Below are 22467 nucleotides of genomic sequence, written 5' to 3'. Positions count from 1 at the left end.
ATGAAGCCTAACCTTTTTCTTCCATTATTAATGAACACAACAAAACACATTTATTGAATCTGCACTTTTTCATTACTCCATATGTTTCCTTTTTTCCCAGCCCGTGTCAGACAGTGACAGTAGAGCACAGAGTGATTGTCCCTGGTGCCTCCTCCCTTGTGACTTCTGCCACCTGCTTTGTAGCATTAAACAGATGTTTAAGTGTAAAGCATCACAAAACTCGCCCCTCAATCATTCATCATTAAAAAAAATCCTAATAAATCCATGCTAAGGCTGAGTTTTTTATCTGTCCATTGTAAAGATGAAAGGCACTGTAGATTTTAGGAAGATTATGCAGCACTGAGGTATTTAATGTGCAAAATAGGTCAAATTAGGCATTTATATCACAGGTGACCATTAGGAATTTGTTTATTTCATATCAGATCTTGTTTATGTTCCTTTAATGGCCAAAATATCCCTCTAAACTTCCCAATAAAGAATATCTTCCAGAGAAACCCTAACAGAGGCACTGCATTATTCATCATCAAGTGAAGAGGAAAATTTCAATTGCCAGTTTCTGGTAAATGTCTAATTAGGAAAGGGGACTTGTGAGCCACAGACAGGCGCCACGATCATTAAAGGGCAGTTTTCTGAAGATTATGAGTCTCCAGTCTGTCAAGCAGAGTTTTTCTACAGCTGAACTAATTCTGCAGCAGAAAACCCCGTCTAGAACAAAGCCCTTGGAATTAACATCTTGTTTAAGCAAACACATGACTACTTTGAAGTAAGTGTGATAGGTTCACAACTGTTATTGAGGTCGAGTTTAATGGCACTGAAGTGACAGAATCGAACTTCAGTGCTAGTTTTAATTTCAGCTGCAGCACGGGCTGCACATACAGAGCACTTGAAGCCGTACACTGTATTTCAAGTAGAGCAGCTCCCTATAATTGGCACCACCACTTTGGTCTTAACATGGAAAACTACTGAAATGTAGAGCAACTAATTCTCTGGCTGCCCAATTAAATTTGAGGGTGTGAAAAGCATATGTACAGAGGCAATTATTTCTGTTTTCCAAATCTTACAGTTTTGATTAGGTGGGGTTTTTTTTGAACTGAATGTTTATCTTGGCAAGCTTCACTTTGGCCCTGCTTTAGGATAACATCATTGCTCAGTAGGTTTAAGTCTAGTTAGTCTGTTTCCTTGAATTAGGCTTTCTTACTGATTGATTACTTTGGTCTCGTTTTCCCAAGTCTGAACGTGCAAATGGAATTCTGATGGCAAGGGGGCCTGCACTGGTGATTAGCTCAGTGCAGCAGGTTTGTGTGGGAGTTCTGCTGGGGAACAGTGCCCTGCAAGCGATGCCACTGCAAGCTGCCAATGGAGAACAGTGTTGGCTTGTTCCTCATCACTGCTGACCTCTCATTAGCACACAATTTGTGCCTGACCTTGGTGCTTATATAACCTTGGCCACAGAGCACCTCAGTCTGCTTTAAAGCACAAACCCAGCTTGCCCAGTAGCGGTTTTTTCCCAACACTGCCATTTTTCCATGTCTCAGGGACGTGCCAGGCTGGGGGCATGTGAGTGAGGCTTTCAAGCTCCCGACACGCCGCAGGATCATGGCAACAACTGTTTATTTATATATGAACTTTAGTATTTGTGAGGGAGCCAGCTCAACAACCACAGAGCAGAATCTTCTGACCTCAGCCCAGCTGAGCCAAGGGCAGCGGCAACATGAGCTCAATTCCTGCCAGGGTTCCTCAGCTGCAGGTGCCACTTTGGATGGGCTGTTCTTTTCACTGGGTGAACTCCATCATCCTAAATCCCAGGGAACAGTTCTGGGCACTGCGATGTGAGTTTAGACTCATCAGTGATTTAAAATTCTGTACTGACATCCTTGGGAATTCTTCCAGTGGAGGTGTCCCTGTCCATGGCAGTGGGCTGGAATTACAGGATCTTTAAGGTCCCTTCCAATCCAAACCACTGTGTGATGCTGTGACGATTCTGTAAAACACTGTGTCCATTTAGGAAATGATTTCACTGTGTTTTTACCTCCCATATTGTGGGCAATGTGTGCTTAGTGTGAAAAAAGTACTGAGAAAGTTCCTTAAATTGCAGGCTTAAACTTTTTAAACTCTGTTTTGCACTCTCAAAAGCTCTATCTCAGATGAGTCATTCTTCTGTAAATTTCCTCCAATGGAGTTTACTTTTGGGTCCCTCAGGAATTTTCACACAAAGGGAAAAACCCTGATTTCTGTTATTGTTTATGTAGGAGCTGATGGCAATTGAATAAAGCACATCAGAAACCTGGCATTAAACACCCTCCCAATTTTCCAGTTTTCTTTCTTCCCCCTTCTCCTTCCATTTTCACAACTTTTACTAACTTCTGAAGAAGAGTTCCAATTTAACCAGACACCCAAAACCCTAATAAGTGTACTTTACTTAATTTAATACACTTTATTCAGCTGGGAAGTAAACCTTGGGGCACATCTAAGTTGGGATTTGCACCCCACTGCTGCCACACTCATCAGTGGTGACACTGCTCTGCCACAGCCCCCTTTGTATTTGCAGCACAAAGCATTGATATGCACAGCTACAACAGTCTCTAATGACGAGGTGTCTTAATTTGGTTTTTATGATGTGATTAAAGGTACAATAAGGTAAGTGCTCAACAAGAGGGAAGACCATTGTTCTGCATCATTAAGCTCACAGCGGCCCAAAAAGAAATTGTAGGCAATGTGCCAAAGCCCTTAATGAAGAGGATCTCTTTGAATTATCTATGGATGAGGAAGGGATAAAGCCTGAGCCCTGGTATATTTGATCCTCTTTGTGCTCACCGTTAGAGGACTTACAGAGCCAGCCGTACCGGACCTTCTGGAATTGTAATTTATGGAAGCATTAATTTCCCAGCCACACTAAAGCTCTTGGCCTAATAGGGAAAGTGCAGTTATGTGCTATTATTAATTCCTTCAAGTGTCTCCTGAATTCCTACGTCTTGGAGTCATGAACTTTTAAAAAATAAGGCTAAGGAGATTTATTTGTAAGGATGCACAATATTCCCTAAAATCAAGTTATGCAAATTTTGTCTAACTCAGATTTCTTAAAATAGCAATGCCTTCTTATCACATGATATTAGGGTTACATGGATGACACAAAAAACCACTGCAAGAGACTTTTTCTACTGTTGGCAGATTTTGAAACTTTTATCTTCTATATTCTGTAATTTTAAATGGCAGTGATCCTTCATCTCCCTCACCATTAAATTTTAAGTGATTGCTCTTGTGTGCAGGTTACATGAGGACATATTTTTATAGTTGTAGTGACATATAATTATCTGGATGTGCTCCATAAGCTATAGAATTCCCTCCCTCCTGTCTTGCGAAATAGAGAAATCAAAGTAGACCCCTGTGAAAATAATTTTGCAGTTATTTATATTCTAGAATAATCAGGGATTATAGTCTTAAATAATTCAGATTTTGCTATGCTAGAAATCCCAGTTTTACAGGATTACATGCACCTTTCACTGCTGTGGAAACTGAGGGTATTCCAACAGCGTTTCCCAAAAGAATTCCATACTTTATGAGGAGCCCTGGGCTCTCACACAGGCTGCAGCACTTTGCATATTGACAGAATCCTAAACCCAAACTCCTGCCAGGGATCATCTGCACCTGCAGCCAGCCCTGGATAGTTCAGTCATCTCAGATATCAGCAGGAACTGTTCCTGGGACTGATTTCAGGACGTGTATTTAAAGAATGTTGTCCTGCATCTGTCGGGAGATGTCAGTAAGCTGCAGAGGTTCTCTGCCACTTTCCCCTCACAACAAAAATTGAGCAAGCCCCTGAGCAATCACAGCGTTCTGATCGGGTGCTGTCTGTCTGTCCCGGCTCTTGCATTCCTGAATGTGACTCACTGACAGTCCCCAAACACAGACTGCACAAAAACTTGCCAGGATAAGGAATTACCCCCCATCCAGTGCTGTATGTGAGCAGAGCATTCACACAGACCACACCTGGCCCCAGGTGTGCTGCTGCAGGCAGCACTGCTTCTCAGTTCAGGACACTGGCCAAAAAATCTGATTCCCTCCCTGCAAAATTCCTGCGCCCATCACATGCACAGCAGCTTAGCAAGTGGAAGTGTGCTGGTATAAATAGAAATGACAGTCAACATGTCTTTCTATTTGCTCCCACAGGTTTTTTTTATTCCGCAAAGCGTCAGCGTCCTTTGGGTGAGTGAGGGAGAATTAGATCACAACTACGTGGTTAAAATTTAATCACTTCCCCACTAGCATAACACACAGAGCACATCTTTTATTCACTCTGTTGTCAGTGCCATCAGGGTCTGGGATCAGCTGCAGGTGGGAAGGCAGCAGACACGGGATTGCTGAGCAATTCCCTCTGCCGGCAGCTCGGAGCAGCGCTGGGAATGGCACCCAGCACTCGTCACTGCTCCCAAACCACCTCAGCAATGGCAAGGGGGGAAAACACAGCTTGAAGGATCTGGGTAGTGTCTGTCCATCCAGTCTTTGTACAGACAGCCCAATCTACCTCCTCAATACTGACTGCGAGTGTTTATATCTGAATATTTCCAGGGAGATCTGCAGGAACACATCCCAAAACACCTGGCCATGACTTTGCAGGGCTCCATCCCCCTGCCTCAGCCCAAACTGTACTGTGGATGTGACAGAGTAAGGAATTTCAGAGGCACCCAGAAGGAAAGGCAGAATCGGGAAATAAAATCTTTGCAATAGAGACTGATGTGTTAACACACTCACAGAAAACTTCTCAGAAGGTTCATATGAGTAATTTGGTATACAAAGATCTGTAGGGCAGTAGTTTTAATCTGCTGTCAAATCCGTTTTTACGCAGCAAGGTGCAACAGCTACAACAACTAGCTACAAACTCTCAGTGACAGTCACAGAGCAGACTGAGCACAGTGAACACACTGCACACAAACAAGTGGCTCTAGGTACTTGTAAACAGGTACAAAACCTTCCTCATGCATCTTTTCCACTTGTGCAAGGAGAGTGTGACCAAGCCATGATCCTTGACAAGGAATTTAACCTAATCTACACTGGAGAAACAAACACAGCCTTATTTAGTGATGAAAGTTTTGTGAAAAGTTTCATGTATAATAGCTGCATTGAAATATCTGATATTCTGCACATGTGAATGGGAACACACAGGCTAAAAACACAATCACTACCATACAAGTGATACAAGGCAAACTCACTTTCAATTCCAGTTCCTGACATTCCACCTTCCCTGCCCTAAGCACCCACAAACCTAAGAGAGACCACTTCCTTCCACAAAAGAAATCGAATCCTTTACCTGACAAACTTCATACAGCAACTTGTACTGCTCTTCTGGCTTCTGCAGAGTGCACAAACTGCATCCCATGTTTAAACTGGAGCGGCACAAAGGATCCTCCTTATTCCCCCGAGCAGCCAGAGCGGTGCCTGTGGCATCCAGGTGATGCTGGAGGTGATGGTGGCCCCGCAGGTGACGCTGCCAGGTGCTGCTGGCCCCGCAGGTGATGCTGTGCCGGCTCTGGCGGTGGCAGCACCGCGGAGCTCTGCCCGTCCCCGGCTCACAGCTCCCTCCTCTGCCTCTCCCGGCTCCCAGGCACGGCTATATACCGCCGCTCATGCATATTAATCAGCTCTCATTGACTATTCATAACAGGCAGTGATACACAAGCTATAATTGCCAGCTATGACAGCTGAAATTTCTCTAATTAACAGGCAAGTGCTTCAGTAGCAGGCATAATAAAGGACACTAACAATTTTGTAAAGTGTTTTGTAGCAATTACAAATAAACACGACTGCGTTTTACTACGGTCCCTCAGGATAATTCTTCCCACATTTCAGCAGGCTGGGAGCAGGATTTAAACGTAAGGCACAGCGAAATGAATGTCGAGGTGCAGAACTCAGCCAGGGTGAAGTTGAATATGCTCAGCAGCATTTATTTCCCTCCTGGACTGTGGTGCTATTTGAGAGCCTCAGTTTTACAGCAGCAGCTGACTGAACTGAGTGTTTAACAAGCACAACAGAGAAAGGCATCTCTGTCCCTGAAAGCCTCCACAGCCTGGCTGCAGAGCAAAGATATATGTGAATGTATGTGGATTTACGGGGAAAAAAACCCAACCAAAAATTGTCTTGTATTAATATAAATTAGCTTTAGATTAATATGTATTCCAAGTGAAAAACGGCCATTTATGCTACTGACTCCCATTGTGTATTTCAGTGGTGTAAATGACAGCTTCACATATTATCCGTGATATTTAAAATATAAACTTTATGAGATTATAAAAATATGTACAATAAAATCAGCATGGCATTTATGAGTACTCAGCATTTGAGAGCGTAGATCTGCATTAAACCTGCACCACAGATGTAAAGGATAAGACAGCAGTGAACTGCCCAATGAGCTAGAAAAGTACTCGTAACTCACAGGCTTTATGGATATTTTCCAGCCTGTGAGAAGCACTACCTTGCCTTGGGAGTGTGGATTGACCATAATTTTCCCAGTTGTTTAAGCACTCAGAAGGGGCTGCATTTTTATAACCTCACTGCAACTCATTGTGCCATGAAGAGGGTGACAGAGCAGGCAGGAGTGAGAGCAAGGAATCCCTCAGGAATTGCAGGGAGAGCCTGGATGGATCCTGGCCATGCTTATCTGACTGGTTTTGACATTTGCTGAGCGAGTTTCTGTGGATCACAAGGGAAGTGTTGTGCAAGGACCATCTTTCTGGCCAAACTCTGCGCACCGGTGCTTGCTGTAGGGATCCTGTGGAACACTCAGCTCTTGCTACAGTGGCACTGACTCACAGTTTGCATTAAAATGTTCATTACTGCAATGCAGCTCATGCTTTAGCACAACTTTGGTAAACAGAGACTGTTTCAGTGGAGTCCAGCAACAGGATAAGGGACAATGGGCACCAACTGAAACACAGGAAGTTCTATCTGAATCTGAGAAAAACTTCTTTATTGTGAGGGTGGCAGAGCCCTGGAACAGCTGTCCAGAGATGTTGTGGAGTCTCCTTCTCTGGGATTATTCAAAACCCACCTGGACATCATCCTGTGCGACCTGGTCTGGATGACCCTGCCATGGCAGGGATGGACTGGGTGATCTCCAGGGGTCCCTGCCAATCCCATCTCTGACTGAAACTCCTTCCCAACAGCCCAAACAAGCAGGAACTTTATCCCTGAGCTGTTTCCCTGTTGAGACAACTGCTGCCATGGTGGCAGAGGTTGCAAGGCAGAGGAAGCCTGGATGTTACTGCTGCCCTTCAGGATTGATTCAGGCTATCCCTGGTCAGATATGCCACTCAAATACTGCAGCTTTTCCAGGGCTGGTTGACAGCCAGTGACTGTGGATCTTGAACAACTGGAAAATTCTTGCATGAGGGGGCTAGTGTTCCCTACAAGCAGAAAAAGATGATGATGATAAGTGAATTAAATACGAAAACCTCAGACTCTATGGAAATTGTAAAAAACTTTATGGCTTTGATTAGATAATTTTTTGGTTATGTAATTTGATTAAGCAACTTGAGGTAAAGCTTCTAAAAATGTTGCCTGTGATTTTGGTTTTCTTCTTAAATGCAATTAAGTTTCTTCTCAAATGCTAGAAGCCATTTAAATAAATGTTAGTGTTCTGTTCAGGTGGCTGAGGTCGGTCAGGATTTTTTTTTTTTTTTTTAGGACTAGCACACAGCTGGATCTGTTTAGAAACAAACCAGAAACATGTGGGATATTTAATTTCCAGTTTCAACGGAAACACACCTATTTGTTATTTCCCTATAGCAACGTGATAGACTGCAGGAGATAATGTTTCATCTGATTCTGAGAGATAATCCCTAAATCAATCCAGGAGAATAAGCCCAGCAGAAGACTTGTTTTGATGTGTGAGTGGAGGGTCCCATAAATGTGATGTTTGGGATTCTCCAGCTGCCATAGCCCCTGGTAAATGAGCTGCTCTGGAGCCAGGCCAGTGCCCATCTCACTGCAGATATTTCCATTGTTCAAATATAACTTGCATCTCCACTATTCATCTCACAGGCAAAAATAGTAGCATTGCCTCAGGTCAATATAGACTGGTTTTTACAGCACTTTGCCAAACTTTAAACATTTGGGCTGCAAACTTGTGTTCTGGGCTTTGTCCAGTGCTGATTTCTGCCTTTAGTGGTGCACTCGAGATGAAGTTTCAGTCATTTCCAAGAGTAAGATTACAGGGAGAAAATAAAGTTTGCCTATGTTCTGAAATTCTGGATGCTTTCTTTGAGAGGGGTTTCAGCATCAACATAATTTGAAACAAGAATCTGAAGTTTGGCACCGGCATGGTTTGTGCTGTCCCTGTGAAATCTGCTAAATTTGGTCCTGAGCTGTTGCAATTTGTGTGTTCTCAGCACAAAGTCGGCGCAAGCTTCCAGTTTAATTCCTGAGGGGCTTTAACGGAGTTCAGAGAGTGGTGCCAGGTCTGAGGAGGCCAGCTGGGTTTCCTGGTGGATTCCAGGAACAAAGGGATGCTCTCTGTGCTCCTCACCAGGCAGGGAGAGCCACACGAGCTTCTGGCATGGGCTGGATGTGAATTATGTGACTTTTTAAATAACACATTGACCACGGCAGCCTTACAGGAGCCCTCCTCAGCACCTGCTGTACCTGGGGCAGGTAAGCCCAGGTTTCCTGCTCGTCCTGGGATGTGTCAGCAGCGCTAACGATGTGCCATGTGTGGTCTCGCCAGGGCCACAGATAATGAGCTTAACCAAAGGGACGGGCAGGCAGCGTTTCCATCACGTGTAATGGGAATGTTAGAGTGGTCCCAGCTGAGTGCGAGCAATCCGGGCTGAATGGGGAGTCAGCGAGCCAGCTGACTGGGAACAATGGGAAATAGCCTTTGAATACACAAGGTGCCAGCGAGAGCTTTCATTAGCATTTATCTAGATTACTCACTGCCTGCCCGCCTGCGTGCGGCCGCGCCTGCAAAATCCCCCTCGCCGCAATACCTGGCTCCCACTATCAGACACATTCGCTTTTGTGTCCGAGAGCTAATTCCCAGGGAACAGGAGAAGGTGGGAAGCAGCCAGACTGCTTCACAAAGGGAAGGGTGCTGCTCTTGTCCCCGAGGTCCGGGACAGACAAGGAGGGAACGCTGCCACACACCAGGGGATGGGTTTGCTTTTTGGACGTGTCTTGGCTTCAATTTGCAACCTCTAGGCTTGCAACTACAAACCTAATATATACATACATATATCTATCTATATCTATATCTATATATCTATATCATATATCTATATATCTATATACCTATATATCTATATCTATATATCTAGATATCTAGATATCTATATCTATATAACAAATCTGCTGTTTCAATGTTTGATTTACGCCCTGATGGAGGCTGCCAGGTGCTGGCAGGTAAGGGCAATCCACAGGAGGCTGATGCACGTCAGGTGTCCTGCCCGTCTGCACGGGATGCTGAATCAGAATAAAGGGGGAAATGAAGCGCTCATGAGGGACCTGCACCCTGCAGGGGATCATTATTAGGGAACTCAAAGGCTAAAATGCACTCTCTGCCAGCTTTTCAAGGGTAGGCACTGGCGCTGCCAAGGGTTGGCTCTCGGACAGCAGTTCCCACCAGCGAGAATAAACTCGTGTCCTTTGTGCGAGGAGCAGATGGCACACAGCTCCTGCTCGGAGCTGGCCACACACCAAACCCGGCTCCTAATGCTGGAGTGGCTGCCTGCGATAGCACTGATGGCTTGGCATTGTTTATTTTGTTTCTTTAAATGCAAGTTGGCTTCCCTGCTCCGCAGTAACTATTTAACGCTGTATTTCTGTACATATACTTAGCAAGTTCTGTTTAAACAAGTGATTCCTATTTAAGCAGCGTGATTAGGGGAGCGTTTGCTTAATGTATCAATACTTTAATTACTTTGCTTGTTTTTGCAAATATTTAAGACTTGCGAGAAACAAAAGCTAGGAAAAAGAACAGCTGTGACTTTATAAATAATTCTTGCTTTGGTGTGTTAAATAAACAGAAGTCATGGAACTGTACAGATTATGGTTACCCACAGCGGTGTGAAAGAGAACTGTGTCCCACAACCATACTTCAAAGTTAAGTATCTGGGATATTTCAAAGTGTGAGAGGTGTTTTTTAATTATAACCATTGGGTTACCTTTATTAAAGCTCGAGTGCCTCTGCTGGGAATGTGTTCAGACTGAGTTTTCTTTCCCCGTGTTTATTTGAAAATGTTCAATAATAAAACCCACTGATAGCTGTGAAGCGTTGGGTTCTTAATAATACATGTAATTAGTGTGGATCTAATTTAAAAATACCCTTCTGAAAAGTTCTTTGTTGAATATGTGAAAGCAAACCAGGGTTTTCTATGGCATCGTGCAGGCACAATAATTAAATACACACTCTAAATATAACAGCAAAAAGATCTCAATTCTGGTGGGGTTTTTTTGCATGTGGGCATAGCAATCTGCCTATGCATTGGAAGCTTCAAGACTGAGCCAAAATATTTAAACTAAAACATACCACAAGAGAGGATGTGAAAGCAAATGTAAAACTTTGGCTTTATTCCCATCAGTTAATGCTGAAGTCTTGAGATCCTTATTTGCTCCACTTAGCATCTCTGAAAGAGTTCCAGTCCTCAGAAGTAACTTAAATGAAATGATACTTATTGTTAAACTGCTGAAGGAACTGCTCTGCCCTTGAAGCTCTTTAGAAGTCCAATATCTCTGTAATTTATGCCACTTGAGGAAGGCAGTGATGCCTCAGGAGCATCCCTGCACTGTCCCTGTAAGCTCTGCAGGGCCAGCAGATCCAACACTATTGTGCTGATTCAGTCTCCCATGAAGCAGAAGGATGAGGTCAGAATAGGGTAAATAAGTGTTTAATATGGCACTGAGACCTTGAGGTGGGGAGAAGCAGGAGAGCTGACCTAGGACCAGGGAACTCCTCCTCCTCCTCCTCCCTGGGCTGCCCCTCTGGGTGTTGATTACAGCACTGCCAAGAGGTCTTGGCCAGAGATGAAGACAAAAGGTGATTCCTGAGCCTGGGGATGCTCCAGCTGGATTTACAGCGGTGACACTGGGATGGAAGGGGGTGAAACAGGGTTTGGGTGGCGAGGCCAGAGAAGGAACCCATCAAAAAGGGACGACTCCTTCACCTGAGCAGCTCCAGCTCCAAAACCACCAGCTGCCAGCCCAGCAAAGCCCAGCTGAGGGAAGGGCCTGCAGGCAGATCACACTCCTCATCCCTCAGCTCAAATCCCCCATCCCTTTTCCATTCATGGCACAATGGAAGCGGCCACTGCGAACCACAGAGCCAAAAGTACGGAAGGCTGGCGAGGAAATGAGGAAATCTGATTACAGGCTGGGTTTGTGTTCTAAAAGCTTCTTCCCTGATAGCTGAAACCTCAGCTTCCTCACAAAAAAGCATCTTTGATTTCCTGGTTTTGATGCTGCAACAGCCAAACTAATCTCTGAATTTTTTATGGGTTATTTAACTGGACAGCTTCTACTTAAGAATGACAAATTTAAGCTTGCACAAATTGTCACTTTTTGCATGCTGAAAAGTGCTGTGGTTATTGTTAGCATTTACAAGAATATGCAATAGCAAATTAGGAAGATTTAAAGGAAGAAAGTGGGTAATGAAAGTACACGAGTGTGGAGTCAAATGTTAGTTCTACACTTGTGTTTATAAGGTTGACATGCTCGCAAATCTGAAATCACTTACAGAGCATCAACACCCATTTTGATTTTGCTGCGAAATATCACTTTAGAGAGACAGTATTGGTAAGCACAGGCTGCTCTGAGTGATGGTTATTTCAAAATAAGAACGTTTTCTGTAGAAGTGATAATCCCCTTTTAATAATCTCAGAGCACGCCAAGTGATTCGGTGGACTTGAACGCGGCATAAAAACTATTGACATAGTACTTCATCTTTAAAACTGATAGACACGTGCCCCAAAAGCTAATAAAGTTCATTCTAATACAAACGAGGAAGTAAAATAGTATATCATAGCCTGTGATGGCTTTGGCTCCTGATCATATAACTGTAGCCCAGGGACAAAGAAAATTGAAGTGATTTAGAAAGGTACCCAGTAGGATATATCTGGTATTAGGCAGCTTGCTGAAGCAAAACAGTAATGTCAGAGAGATACAAAGGTGTAAAATCCATTTGAGTGTGTCCAAGTGCTTCTGCTCTCTGACCTTAATGTCTCCAGATGAACTCCCCTTAGGGTCAGCTGAATAATGCTTAATAACCTATGGCCAGAAACTGCCAGGACCTGCTAAGGATCACAGTCTTCACTTCTGTGTTTTAGCTACTGTATCCATATTAAGAATTTTAAGCCATTTCTATTTGAAAAGATATTATCTTTCATCTCTCAATTTTTACTGCTCCAGACTTAATATGAAACAGAGCAAAACAGGAATGCCATTTATGGTTCATTAGGTTTTATATTAACCACCCGATGAAAAGAATATGTGGGAATATTAAGTATTAATGGTAAATGGCAGGACTTGCTTATCTGTTTGCCTTTGTTTTCATTTCCAGGTTCAGGTGGACAATGAGGGGTTTGATTGCTAATTCTCAGCTAGAGCTCCTGCGCAGGGAAGGCCCAGGAGAGGAGCAGACCTTCAATGAGACAGGATTTGAGTCTTTTAGGAACAAAGGCAATGTAAGTGTTCATTTCTGCCTTTGAAGTTGGGAAAGATGTGCTCTCACTGAAGGAGACTGGCATTAGCTCCAGAGCTGGTGTGTGTGATGAATTCCTCCGTGGGCTCTCAGAGGGGACAGCAGGGACTCTGCTGGGGATGTGAGGCAGCAGCAGCAGAGTTTTTGCTGCAGCACAAGCAGAGCGGGTGTGTGGGGCAGGAGGAGAGGAACAGAGGGAAACGGGGGCTCTGCCTGGCTGCAATCCAGAGCCAGGCTGTGCCTGTGCTGGGAGCTCACCTGTGCTCTCACCCATCCTGAAACTCTGTGAGGACACAGCAGGTGCCTCAGGTCCTGCCCAGAGCAGATTTCCAGTGTTTAGCTCATGAAGCACACCAACAATACACAGCAATGTTTGCCTCCCATTTATCCTCTTTGCAGTGTAATCTCACCAGCCCGTGGAATTGCAGCGATGCTGCTCCGTGTCTCATTTCGTTATAAAATCAATCCTATTGCAAAAACATTGGTTGGATAAAAGACACTCTAAGTATTAATGCCTTCTCTGACACTATAAGGACACTTTTTATGCTTGGCTCGTTTTGAACAAGGAATTCTGGTTCAATGAGGAAAGTCATAGAAGGATTTAGGCTGGAAAAGACCTTTGGGGCCATCAAGGCTGACCATTAATCCCTGTTGGAGGGCACATAATTCCCGGTTTTGTTCCTTCTCCAGGTCACACCACCTGGCTTTATCTTCAGTGGCAATGGCAGTGATTTCCACCTGTTATTAGCACTGTGTTTCTGGTGAGCCCTGTGAATCAATGTTTACCTTAATGAAAGACATAAATTACCCACATTGGCTCTTGCATTGGCCAACTGCATGGAGTTATCCCACAGCTGCACCTCCTCTGCCATTGCTTCCTTTAAAATACACATTCTGATCAGCAGCATTGATCAGCAGCACTGAATGAATAAACAGATACAAATATTTGATAAAAGAAAAGGCAAAACCCACAGGGAATCATAACCCAGAAATGATCATTCCTATCAGAAGACACAATCACTAATCTTGTAATTTCCAGTGAAGCCTCAGAGCTGCTGGTTTGCCCTAATCCAGAAACTGCATTCCAGTTTTCCTGCAGACTGATGTTTCTCTGCAGAAATAAACCAATGTCCTTGATAAGAATTTTACAGACAGAGTGGAAGTTAGACTACAAATACTAATTAATGAGATTATCCAGTAACAGACAGACTAAGTGGTTGTGTTTCTTTGAAAGTTGTATTATGTGTCCAGAATTTTCATCCTGGTAGCTGCAGCATGAAACATGGCATGCAGAACTTGAAAGTCTGTGTGATTTATGGTGTGACTGTATTTATTTTAAATATTTTTATTGTTTGAGTTGCAGTTTGACTGTTTTGGGGTGTTAGGTGTAGATGGGAAATAAGATTTCAATGATAATTCTTTTCCCCTGCCTATCTGTGCTCTCCTCTGTTGTTTCCCCAAATGAGAGGGTTCTGCAGTGAGCTGCACTTTATTTTCAAATTATTTGTGTCTGTTCTGACCATGATGATGACAGAAAACTCAGACTCTGTCTAGGACACAAATGTGTCTGCACATACATCTCTAGAGGCACAATCTCATGGCTGGGGGGAAGAGACTCAGAGTTTCTGAGAAACACACCTATGAAAACATTAATTAAATCACAGGTGAAGCCCAGATGATGGGGCTGCCTGCTTAAAACACTACATTGGTTGCCAGGATGATGATCAACACAATTTTCTGTGCTATTTAATTTTTTTTTGGTTTCTTGGCTGTAGTTAGAAGGTTATAAACTGGCAGGCATCTATTCCTTTCCTAAGACTTTGAAATTCAAGTTGCTCTCTGCTTTCTTTGAGTTTCATGTTCTTAGCAGAGGAGAGAAATCACAATAATTACAGCTTAAAATAGTCTCATTTCATGGTGTGGCTAACAAGTGAAACTACAAGTAATGATGTAATCTAACATGTCAAAAAAGAAAATGAAAAGAGGAGACAGAAGGCAGGACGGAGCCAAGGGATGCGATGTGCCATGTCATCTTCTAATTAACTAACTGATCCTTTAAACTGTCAAAATCAGCCAGGAAATCCATGGCCCAGTGTCTTATTAATATTCATACTGGGCCATGAGAAGCTCTGATTCCAGTCCCAGTGGTTAAACATTAAAATAATAATAATAAAAAGAAACCTGGCTAGCCAGGGCTGCAGGAGCATCACACTGATGGGGAGATGCAGGCAGGGCACCCTGCTCCCCAGCTCTGCTGGGGAACCCTCCTAGGCTCATTTCTGGATTATTAGGGGGCTCCTATATTGAAAATAAACCCCAATTATTTTTCCCCTTGCTACGAGCTGCCACGTTGTTAATCACATTAAGCTCCGCGTTGTCAAAGGCAAGAAGGATGCATGGAATGTTTTGCAATATGAGCCCATTTTTAATTTTGCCCACACCAAAGGAATACGCAGTTAATAAAGCCTGGTTGTTTGGAGGAATGGGGGAATTCATTTTGCCATGTAGGATGCAATTCAGGATTGTTTTTGCAGAAATCTGGGGCCCACAAGAAAAATAATCTTCCATAATCTTCTTATAATGCAATTATTCTCTTACATTTCAGCCTGCCAGTCTCTTCCTACTCCCACTAAGCAGTTTCCTGAACCTTGAAGTCTAAGGGAGCAGCTGACATTTGGTTTTTCCATTCATTTTCTGTTTAATTCTTCATGGTAGGACAATGCTTTAAAAAAAATAATAAAAATCCTCTCTGCTCAGAATTACATGGACTATTTTGGGGCCCACTCTGCCACAGACAGGGATGTGCCTGTGTGCAGCAGAGGATGGGGATGAGGAGGTAATTCAGCACCTCCTGAAGTCAAAAAGGAGTTTTGACATCAGCCTTTTACAATTAATTTCAAGCCCAGACTATTTTGAGGGCAGTTAATCCTGTTTTATTCTTGCCATTTCTCGCTGTGCAAGGCATAGCAGAAAGCAATATATTATGTAGCCCTTTATAGCAGCATGATCAGTAAAGGAGTAGCTGGGCTGTAAATCACATGCTGCACCTCTCAATGAAAAATAATTAAATTGTTGGAATCTCATTAATTGATATCCTTTATTTAATTGATACACTAAAGGAAAAATATCTTGGTTTGCCCCCTATTTCTTCTTGTTCATTCCCTGCCCTTGCCAGTTTCCTCTGATATAACTTTCAGTTTAACTTTATTTCCTCCAAGTGCAGTTTGACACATCACTTGGGGGAAATAAAGGCCACATTTCCCATCTCAGCTCCTACTGTGGGGGTTCCTGTTCCTGGGAATGTGCTGGTGAGGATGGGATTCCCTGGGATTGTCCTCCTGCTGCTGTGGGCAGCCCCAGGGATTCCCAAATTCTCAATTCCCTGGGATTTGCCCCTCCTGCTGCCCCAGGGATTCCTAAATTCCCAATTCCCTGGGATTTGCCCTCCTGATGCCGTGGCCCGCTCCAGGAATTCCCAATTCCCTGGGATTGCCCTTGGGCTGCTGTGGGCTGCCCCAGGGATTCCCAATTCCCTGGGATTCCCAATTCCCTGGGATTTGCCCTCCTGATGCCCTGGGCTGCCCTGGAGATTCCCAAATTCCCAATTCCCTGGGATTTGCCCCTCCTGCTGCCCCAGGGATTCCCAATTCCCTGGGGTTGTCCTCCTGCTGCCCTGGGCTGCCCCAGGGATTCCCAATGCCCAATTCCCTGGCATTTGCCCCTCCTGCTGCCCCAGGGATTCCCAATTCCCTGGGATTGTCCTCCTGCTGCCCTGGGCTGCCCCAAGGATTCCCAATGCCCAATTCCCTGGATTTGCCCTCCTCCTGCTGCCCTGGGCTGCCCCAGCTCCTCCTGCATCCCACCAGGACCATCCCAGCAGATGCAATTTGGGCTCTCACCTCCCAGCCCTGGGTCAGCAGCCCAGGTTGTGGTGGCTGAAGGAACTTTCCCTGGCTTTCCATCAGCTGTGGGGGCTGAAGGAACTTTCCCTGGTGTTCCATCTGCCCCTGGAGCAGTGTCAGGGCATCCTGGGATGGCACCAGCACTGCTGCTCTGGAGTTCTTGTCTTTTTCCTTTCCCATGGATGCACAAACCCTGTGGCAAGTCCTGCATCAAAACCTCCACACTGTGCCCACAGAGAGCTGGGATTTCTCTGGGAGCCACTCAGAGCTTTCTCACCCCTCCCCAAAAAAATTATATTCAAGCAAAACTTTCAACCCAAATATTTAACATCGCATATTTAACTCTGTTGTTTAAGCTCTATTATGGATGAAAGGCAAGCTCCATTTAAGAAAAAAACTAAAATTAAATACTCCAAAGTGTCTATCAGCCGGGTTACATCAGGCACTGAACTGCCAGACCACAAATCTTGAATATGTTGATGCTAAATGTCTACGAGGAGCATATGTTATGGATCAAAGAACACACTGATTAATCCAGCAGAGACAAAAGTCTGTCACTTTGGTCATGGTGCCATGATACCACAGAAGACAGCACCGAGAAGCACATGAATAGAGAACAAATGCCAGTGAGAGAAAGGAGAGAAAAGGAGGTTAAAATCTAAAAGAACAGTTTTATTGGGTCAAATGCTTTCACCTATAGTTGCAGTTTCTTAATGCATTTCTTATTTTAAAAAAAATAAAGTTCTCAGGATTTTGAGGGGATGTGAATTTTTATCTATTTCCCTGCTATCATTTTATTAATACAATTTTATATTAACTCAAGCATAATTTCTCTAGTGAAATTTATCTACCTGAGGCTGTCTATTTACATTGGTGCATCATGAGGGAGCAGCAACCTGGAATCACAGCAATGCAATTGAGCTGGGCTGTTTTTCTCCAGCAGTTTTTGGTTTATTTTGCATTTCTGCCAAGCAGTTTAGCAGAGCAGTGTCTTGTTCATGTGTAGTTTTACTTCAATCCTTCAGCTGAGGTGCTAAAGTAGAACACACTCTTAAAAATCTACTTGAAAGCAGAGGAAGAGTTCTTCCTATTTAGTATTTTAAAGTATTTTTCCATTCAGTATCACATCCCTGTATCTGGTATGTCTTCCCTAAAGAATGCTCCAGAAAACCTTTCCCATAACTTACAAAGGAACACTTATTTCAAACATTTTCCATTCGGTTTCAGTGTTTGTTTGAAAGTGTTTCAAACATTTGCTTTCTCTGCATTCATAACTTCTTCCTCACTGTAGCACTTAGTTTTTAATTAGAAAGAGGGAAGAAAACAACTTAGGAAAATGAGACTTTCCTAAATTCAAGCTTTAATACTGAAAATATTTCTTGTTCAGGGAGTAGCAAAGCCTGTGAGGATCCCCTGCTTGCAAACTAGGGGATCTGTACACAGATTGCATTCAGGGCCACCTGATTTTCTGGTGAGAATGGGATTCCCAGCACCCTTTTTAGCTTCCAAGAGTCTGTGGTTGAGCTCTGCTGTCACTCAGGGCTGTTTTAATGCATCCCCTACATTTTGACAAGGTGGCCACCTTCATCATCCTAATATCCTGTCCATGCATGTGCAGTTGGCTAAATTAATGTAAAATGCATGAACTGGGTTTCTCAAAAGTAGTCAGTGAGGGGGTATATTAACTATACATGTTTTGTCACTTTTCCATCTCATTTGGGTGCAGATAAGTTATCAGTTATCTCAGACAAGAGATATTTGTGTGTGAGTGGCTGTGCATATTTTATGCTGGCAATAGCTCCTTATACCATTGTACCTAGCAAGCATGTCAGGCAGCACATGCACCCTCAATTTTACCTGATTTTTTTGCAAAGTGATGCCTGGGGTTCTCTGAAGGAATAACCACGGCTGTATCCTGGAGATTCCTTTAACAAGCCAGTGCTTGGCTGTATTTGTCCTCAGCTTCTTTTTCTGCATAATTTAAAAGGCAGCTGTCACAGCTACCTGCTGTCCTGCCTGAAACCTGGGCAGTGTTAAATAAACCTGACATTTGTGCAGTGCTAAGGAAACCCCACAGTGACGGGGAGAGGCTCAGCCCCCTCCATGAGCCTCCCATTCCCAGCAGCCAGGCTGGGATTCATGGAAAACCAACAGCACCAACTCATCACATCCCATTACACTGCCAGAAGGAGCAGACCTTTCCTCAGAGAAAGAGTTAAAGTTAATTGCACGGTAAAGACCATGAGATCAGAATCCTGGGACTCAGGAACTGATTTATGCACTGCAAATGTGTATATCCTTTGCAGAAAAGGCCATTTCCTGTTTAAAAATGTAAAAATACTTGATTAAACTCTGCGGTTCCCAAAGCAAACACATTACACTCTTTAGTCCATTAAAACTCTGCGAGCCCGTTACCCCTCGTGCTGTGATGGATTGATTGTGTTTAATCTCTCCTCCTTCTGAAGTTGTTTTCATTTCCTGCAGCCCCCTGCCCTCCCAGCCCCAGCACACCAGCAGAGCATTCACTGCCCGCCAGCAGGGCTGATTATAAACATCCATTGTCACTCGGACAATGTTTATATGGAAACAGCTCCGTTTTATGAGTCATTATTATTATTGTTATTATTGTCACAAAGCCAGGTGGAGGCTGGAGCGGGATGGCAATAAGGACACCTGAGCAGGCACCACTGAAAATTCTTATCTTCTACCATCAAATTAAATCAGTGTCAGAAGGGCTGATGCATTGAAATCATGCTGCACTGTATTACTCTAGGAAAAGCACTCTTTAGCTGAAGCTAAAGTAAACATGTTCCTTAAAGGGAAAAAAAGAGGTGGATTCTGACCTTTATTCTAACTGTCCAATAATAGTTTGCTATTTACCAAGAAACAAAGGTAAATATTATTAGCAGAGCAACCTTCCCTGCTGTATTAGAAATACACAGGGGCAGTGGTGCCGTCAGCCCTTTTCTGTCTCACACCTACTCAGGGACTTCTCATACAGCTGAGACTCTCTCAGAAGTGTTAATCAGGCTGGTTCAAGGAATTTATGAAATAGAAACTCTCCCCAAGCTGGAGCACAGTGCAAAGCCCTGGTGTACAATATTAGTGTCGTAGGTAATTAATTTCCTTAAAGATCAACTTCAGGAATCTTTTTCTGTGGAGTTTCTGAGTCATTGCTCATTTCATGGTTTAGGGCTCTGTTTATCCTGAGATTGGTGAACACATACAAGCTTCTTAAAGCTGTTTTCCAGGTCTGTGCTTCTGAATGATTTCCTTTCTCTCTGCCACTTGCACATTTAAAAAAATGTAAACTGCAGTATTCATAAGTTCGTCAAATTTCAAAAGAATGGACTAATTTTTCAAAATCAGTGTGTGCTCTTGAAAAGGTGTAATACAGACAAATTCTACTGTACATTCTTTTATATTGAGAAGGGAAACTGTCTGCTTGGTGTTTGTTTTCACTTAGAGAGTTCTTAGAAGTGCCCACCCTAATCTCCTCATAGCCCCCTGTGTATGAATTCTATTGGGAACTTTCTCTAACAAATTTGGGAAAAGGCTGATGGGGAGTTACAGAGTTCATAATTCATGGAACACTAAGGTTGGTGCTTTTTCATTTCTCTCAAGCACAGAGATCTAGCTAAAACTCAGGATTTGCATCAGTGCTTTTTCAGTTCAGGAGGCAGAACTAATGGGATGGCTTCTGAATCATTGCAGGAAATCTGAATATGTGGTTCAGACATCAAGAACAGTAGTAAAGAAAAAGTGAAGAATTGCTGTTCTTCCAACAAACACATGGCTTCTGAGTGGTGGGAGGCAAGAATTGCTGTTATAAAATATAATGCAGCCAGAAATTTCCGACAGGTGTCATGTTGGGATTTTTAAATGCCTAACATCAATTAAATTCGAAATGATGCCCCAATGGAGATGGGATTGTTTTATCTGTTAACTTATCTCCAGGAATCTGAAAAGCTTTGATTCATCAGCCAGGTGTAGTTAATGTGACACCTTTCAGTTCTTCAGTAAGTCATTTTTCAGATCAGTCTGACTGTGTGGCTTTTACAACTGACCATTTGCTGCAGAAAGTGAATCAACAGGAAGAAATGCTGTGAATTTTTCCTGCTGCTGTGGATACAGCTTTCTGGTTCCTCTGGTAATTACTTGGATCAGACCATAGGACTTGTGTGATTAGCCTGCAAACTTTGCTCTGACCTGGAAGAGAAAAGATTAATCTTTTTAATCTTTCCAAGTGTCACAGCACAGCCTGGCTTTGTGCTCTTGGTCAATGGGGTAATTTCTGAAGTCACTCTTTGGGGTTAAAGTCTTGTTCTTGAGTTGCAATATGTGACTAGGGTTTAAGTCACTGTTATGTGTGATTAAGAGTAATTCTGTGCAATTAAAGAAAACAGTTCATTTGTGGCAGGTGGCAGAAAGATAAAGAAGATAATTACTCTTTTTAGCCATCTGTGTTAAGTGCCATTAGCAGAATTAAACTGGGATTCACCACTTTGAAATTTGAGGCAAAGTTCTTTTCCCTTAGCTACACAATATAATATTGTCTGAAGCCTAATTACAAAAAAAGAGTATTTTCACCCTGCTTGCCATGAGGTGCCTGTTTGTTAATTTTGTTAAAAATGTTGGCACTCCAAGATATGATAAATTGGACAACTGCTTGTACTAAATGTCTTTGCATTACGTGCTGACTCTGAAAAGCTGTTCAACTTTGAGTGAGTTTATCCTGAAAAGCCCTGATCTGCAGTGATGAACTCCTGCTGAAAAAAAGAAATATTTCTACTCTTCTGTCAGGTGTCTGAAACATCCCACTGCCCTTCCCAGGTCTGCTGAGAGAGGATCTGAGCACTCCCAGAGCTGCTGGAGGGATCAGGCAGTGAGCAGTGCCAGGAATATCTGCTGAGATGTGGAAAACACCCATCACCAAACACCCATCACCAAACATCCATCACCAAACACCCATCACCAAACAAACATCACCAAACATCCATCACCAAACACAGATCACCAAACACCCATCACCAAACACCCATCACCAAACACCCATCACCAAACACACATCACCAAACACAGATCACCAAACACCCATCACCAAACACCCATCACCAAACACCCATCACCAAACACCCATCACCAAACATCCATCACCAAACACAGATCACCAAACACAGATCACCAAACACCCATCACCAAACACAGATCACCAAACACCCATCACCAAACACAGATCACCAAACATCCATCACCAAACACCCATCACCAAACACACATCACCAAACGCACATCACCAAAGCAAAAAAGGGAGTAGGGAAACCTTTCCTGGACAAATGGACTCTCAGTGTAGGAATTCCTGCCTCCTGGGAGCCTGCAGGGAGTGCAAACCAATCCTTGCTCTCTCCAGCTGTGTGATGATAGCACCAAGCACTGCTGGAAATGAAAAGGACGGTTCTGGAAAAGCAGTCATCTCCCAAAGTCTGGGTTATTTTCCCCAATTTCTCTGTTTTTTGGTAATTATAAGGAGGCTGAGTTTCATGACTATAGGACCTGGCTCATGTTTTACCTTCTGGTATTTATCAGTTGTGTCTGCTCTGTACTTTCACTTTGGGTATCAGAATTCTTGTAAAATTCTTGTCACACTGTCACCACACACAGACACAGCCTCAGTCACTGTATTAAGGTTACTCTGGAAAAATTGCTAATTTTTCCAAATACTAATGAAGCTTTTGATTATAGAAGTGCTTGGGATTTTTTTACAGTAAACTTTAATCACCAGTAGGAATTTTCATGTTCACAGGATGATCCCAGCTAATTAATGAATCTTTCTTACTGATTAATACCAACTACATTTCATTTAAAAATGGATGGATTAGGTTA

At 43.3% G+C, this 22467-nt stretch overlaps 1 protein-coding gene across 3 annotated transcripts in view; it reads right to left on the bottom strand.

Moving 5' to 3' along the window:
- PDZRN3 (PDZ domain containing ring finger 3) overlaps window positions 1–22467 on the bottom strand; it is a 130335-nt gene that overhangs the window by 25341 nt on the left and 82527 nt on the right. Inside the window, exons 1-2 of one of the 3 annotated variants that reach the window (XM_074550340.1) lie at window positions 5508–5617; window positions 5306–5476 (exon numbers count right to left, since the gene is read on the bottom strand). The exons of 1 other annotated variant lie outside the window; for it this stretch is intronic. In XM_074550340.1, coding sequence (XP_074406441.1) covers window positions 5306–5374 — 69 coding nt within the window. In that variant the 5' untranslated portion in view covers window positions 5375–5476; window positions 5508–5617. Of the gene's footprint in view, window positions 1–5305; window positions 5618–22467 lie in introns of those variants that run through there. One more of the 3 variants, XM_005490171.4, reaches the window with a different exon arrangement.

This window comes from Zonotrichia albicollis, chromosome 12, assembly GCF_047830755.1.
Source record: "Zonotrichia albicollis isolate bZonAlb1 chromosome 12, bZonAlb1.hap1, whole genome shotgun sequence".
In the NCBI taxonomy this organism is placed as follows: Eukaryota; Metazoa; Chordata; class Aves; order Passeriformes; family Passerellidae; genus Zonotrichia; species Zonotrichia albicollis.
This window is presented reverse-complemented; position numbering and strand designations above follow the sequence as displayed.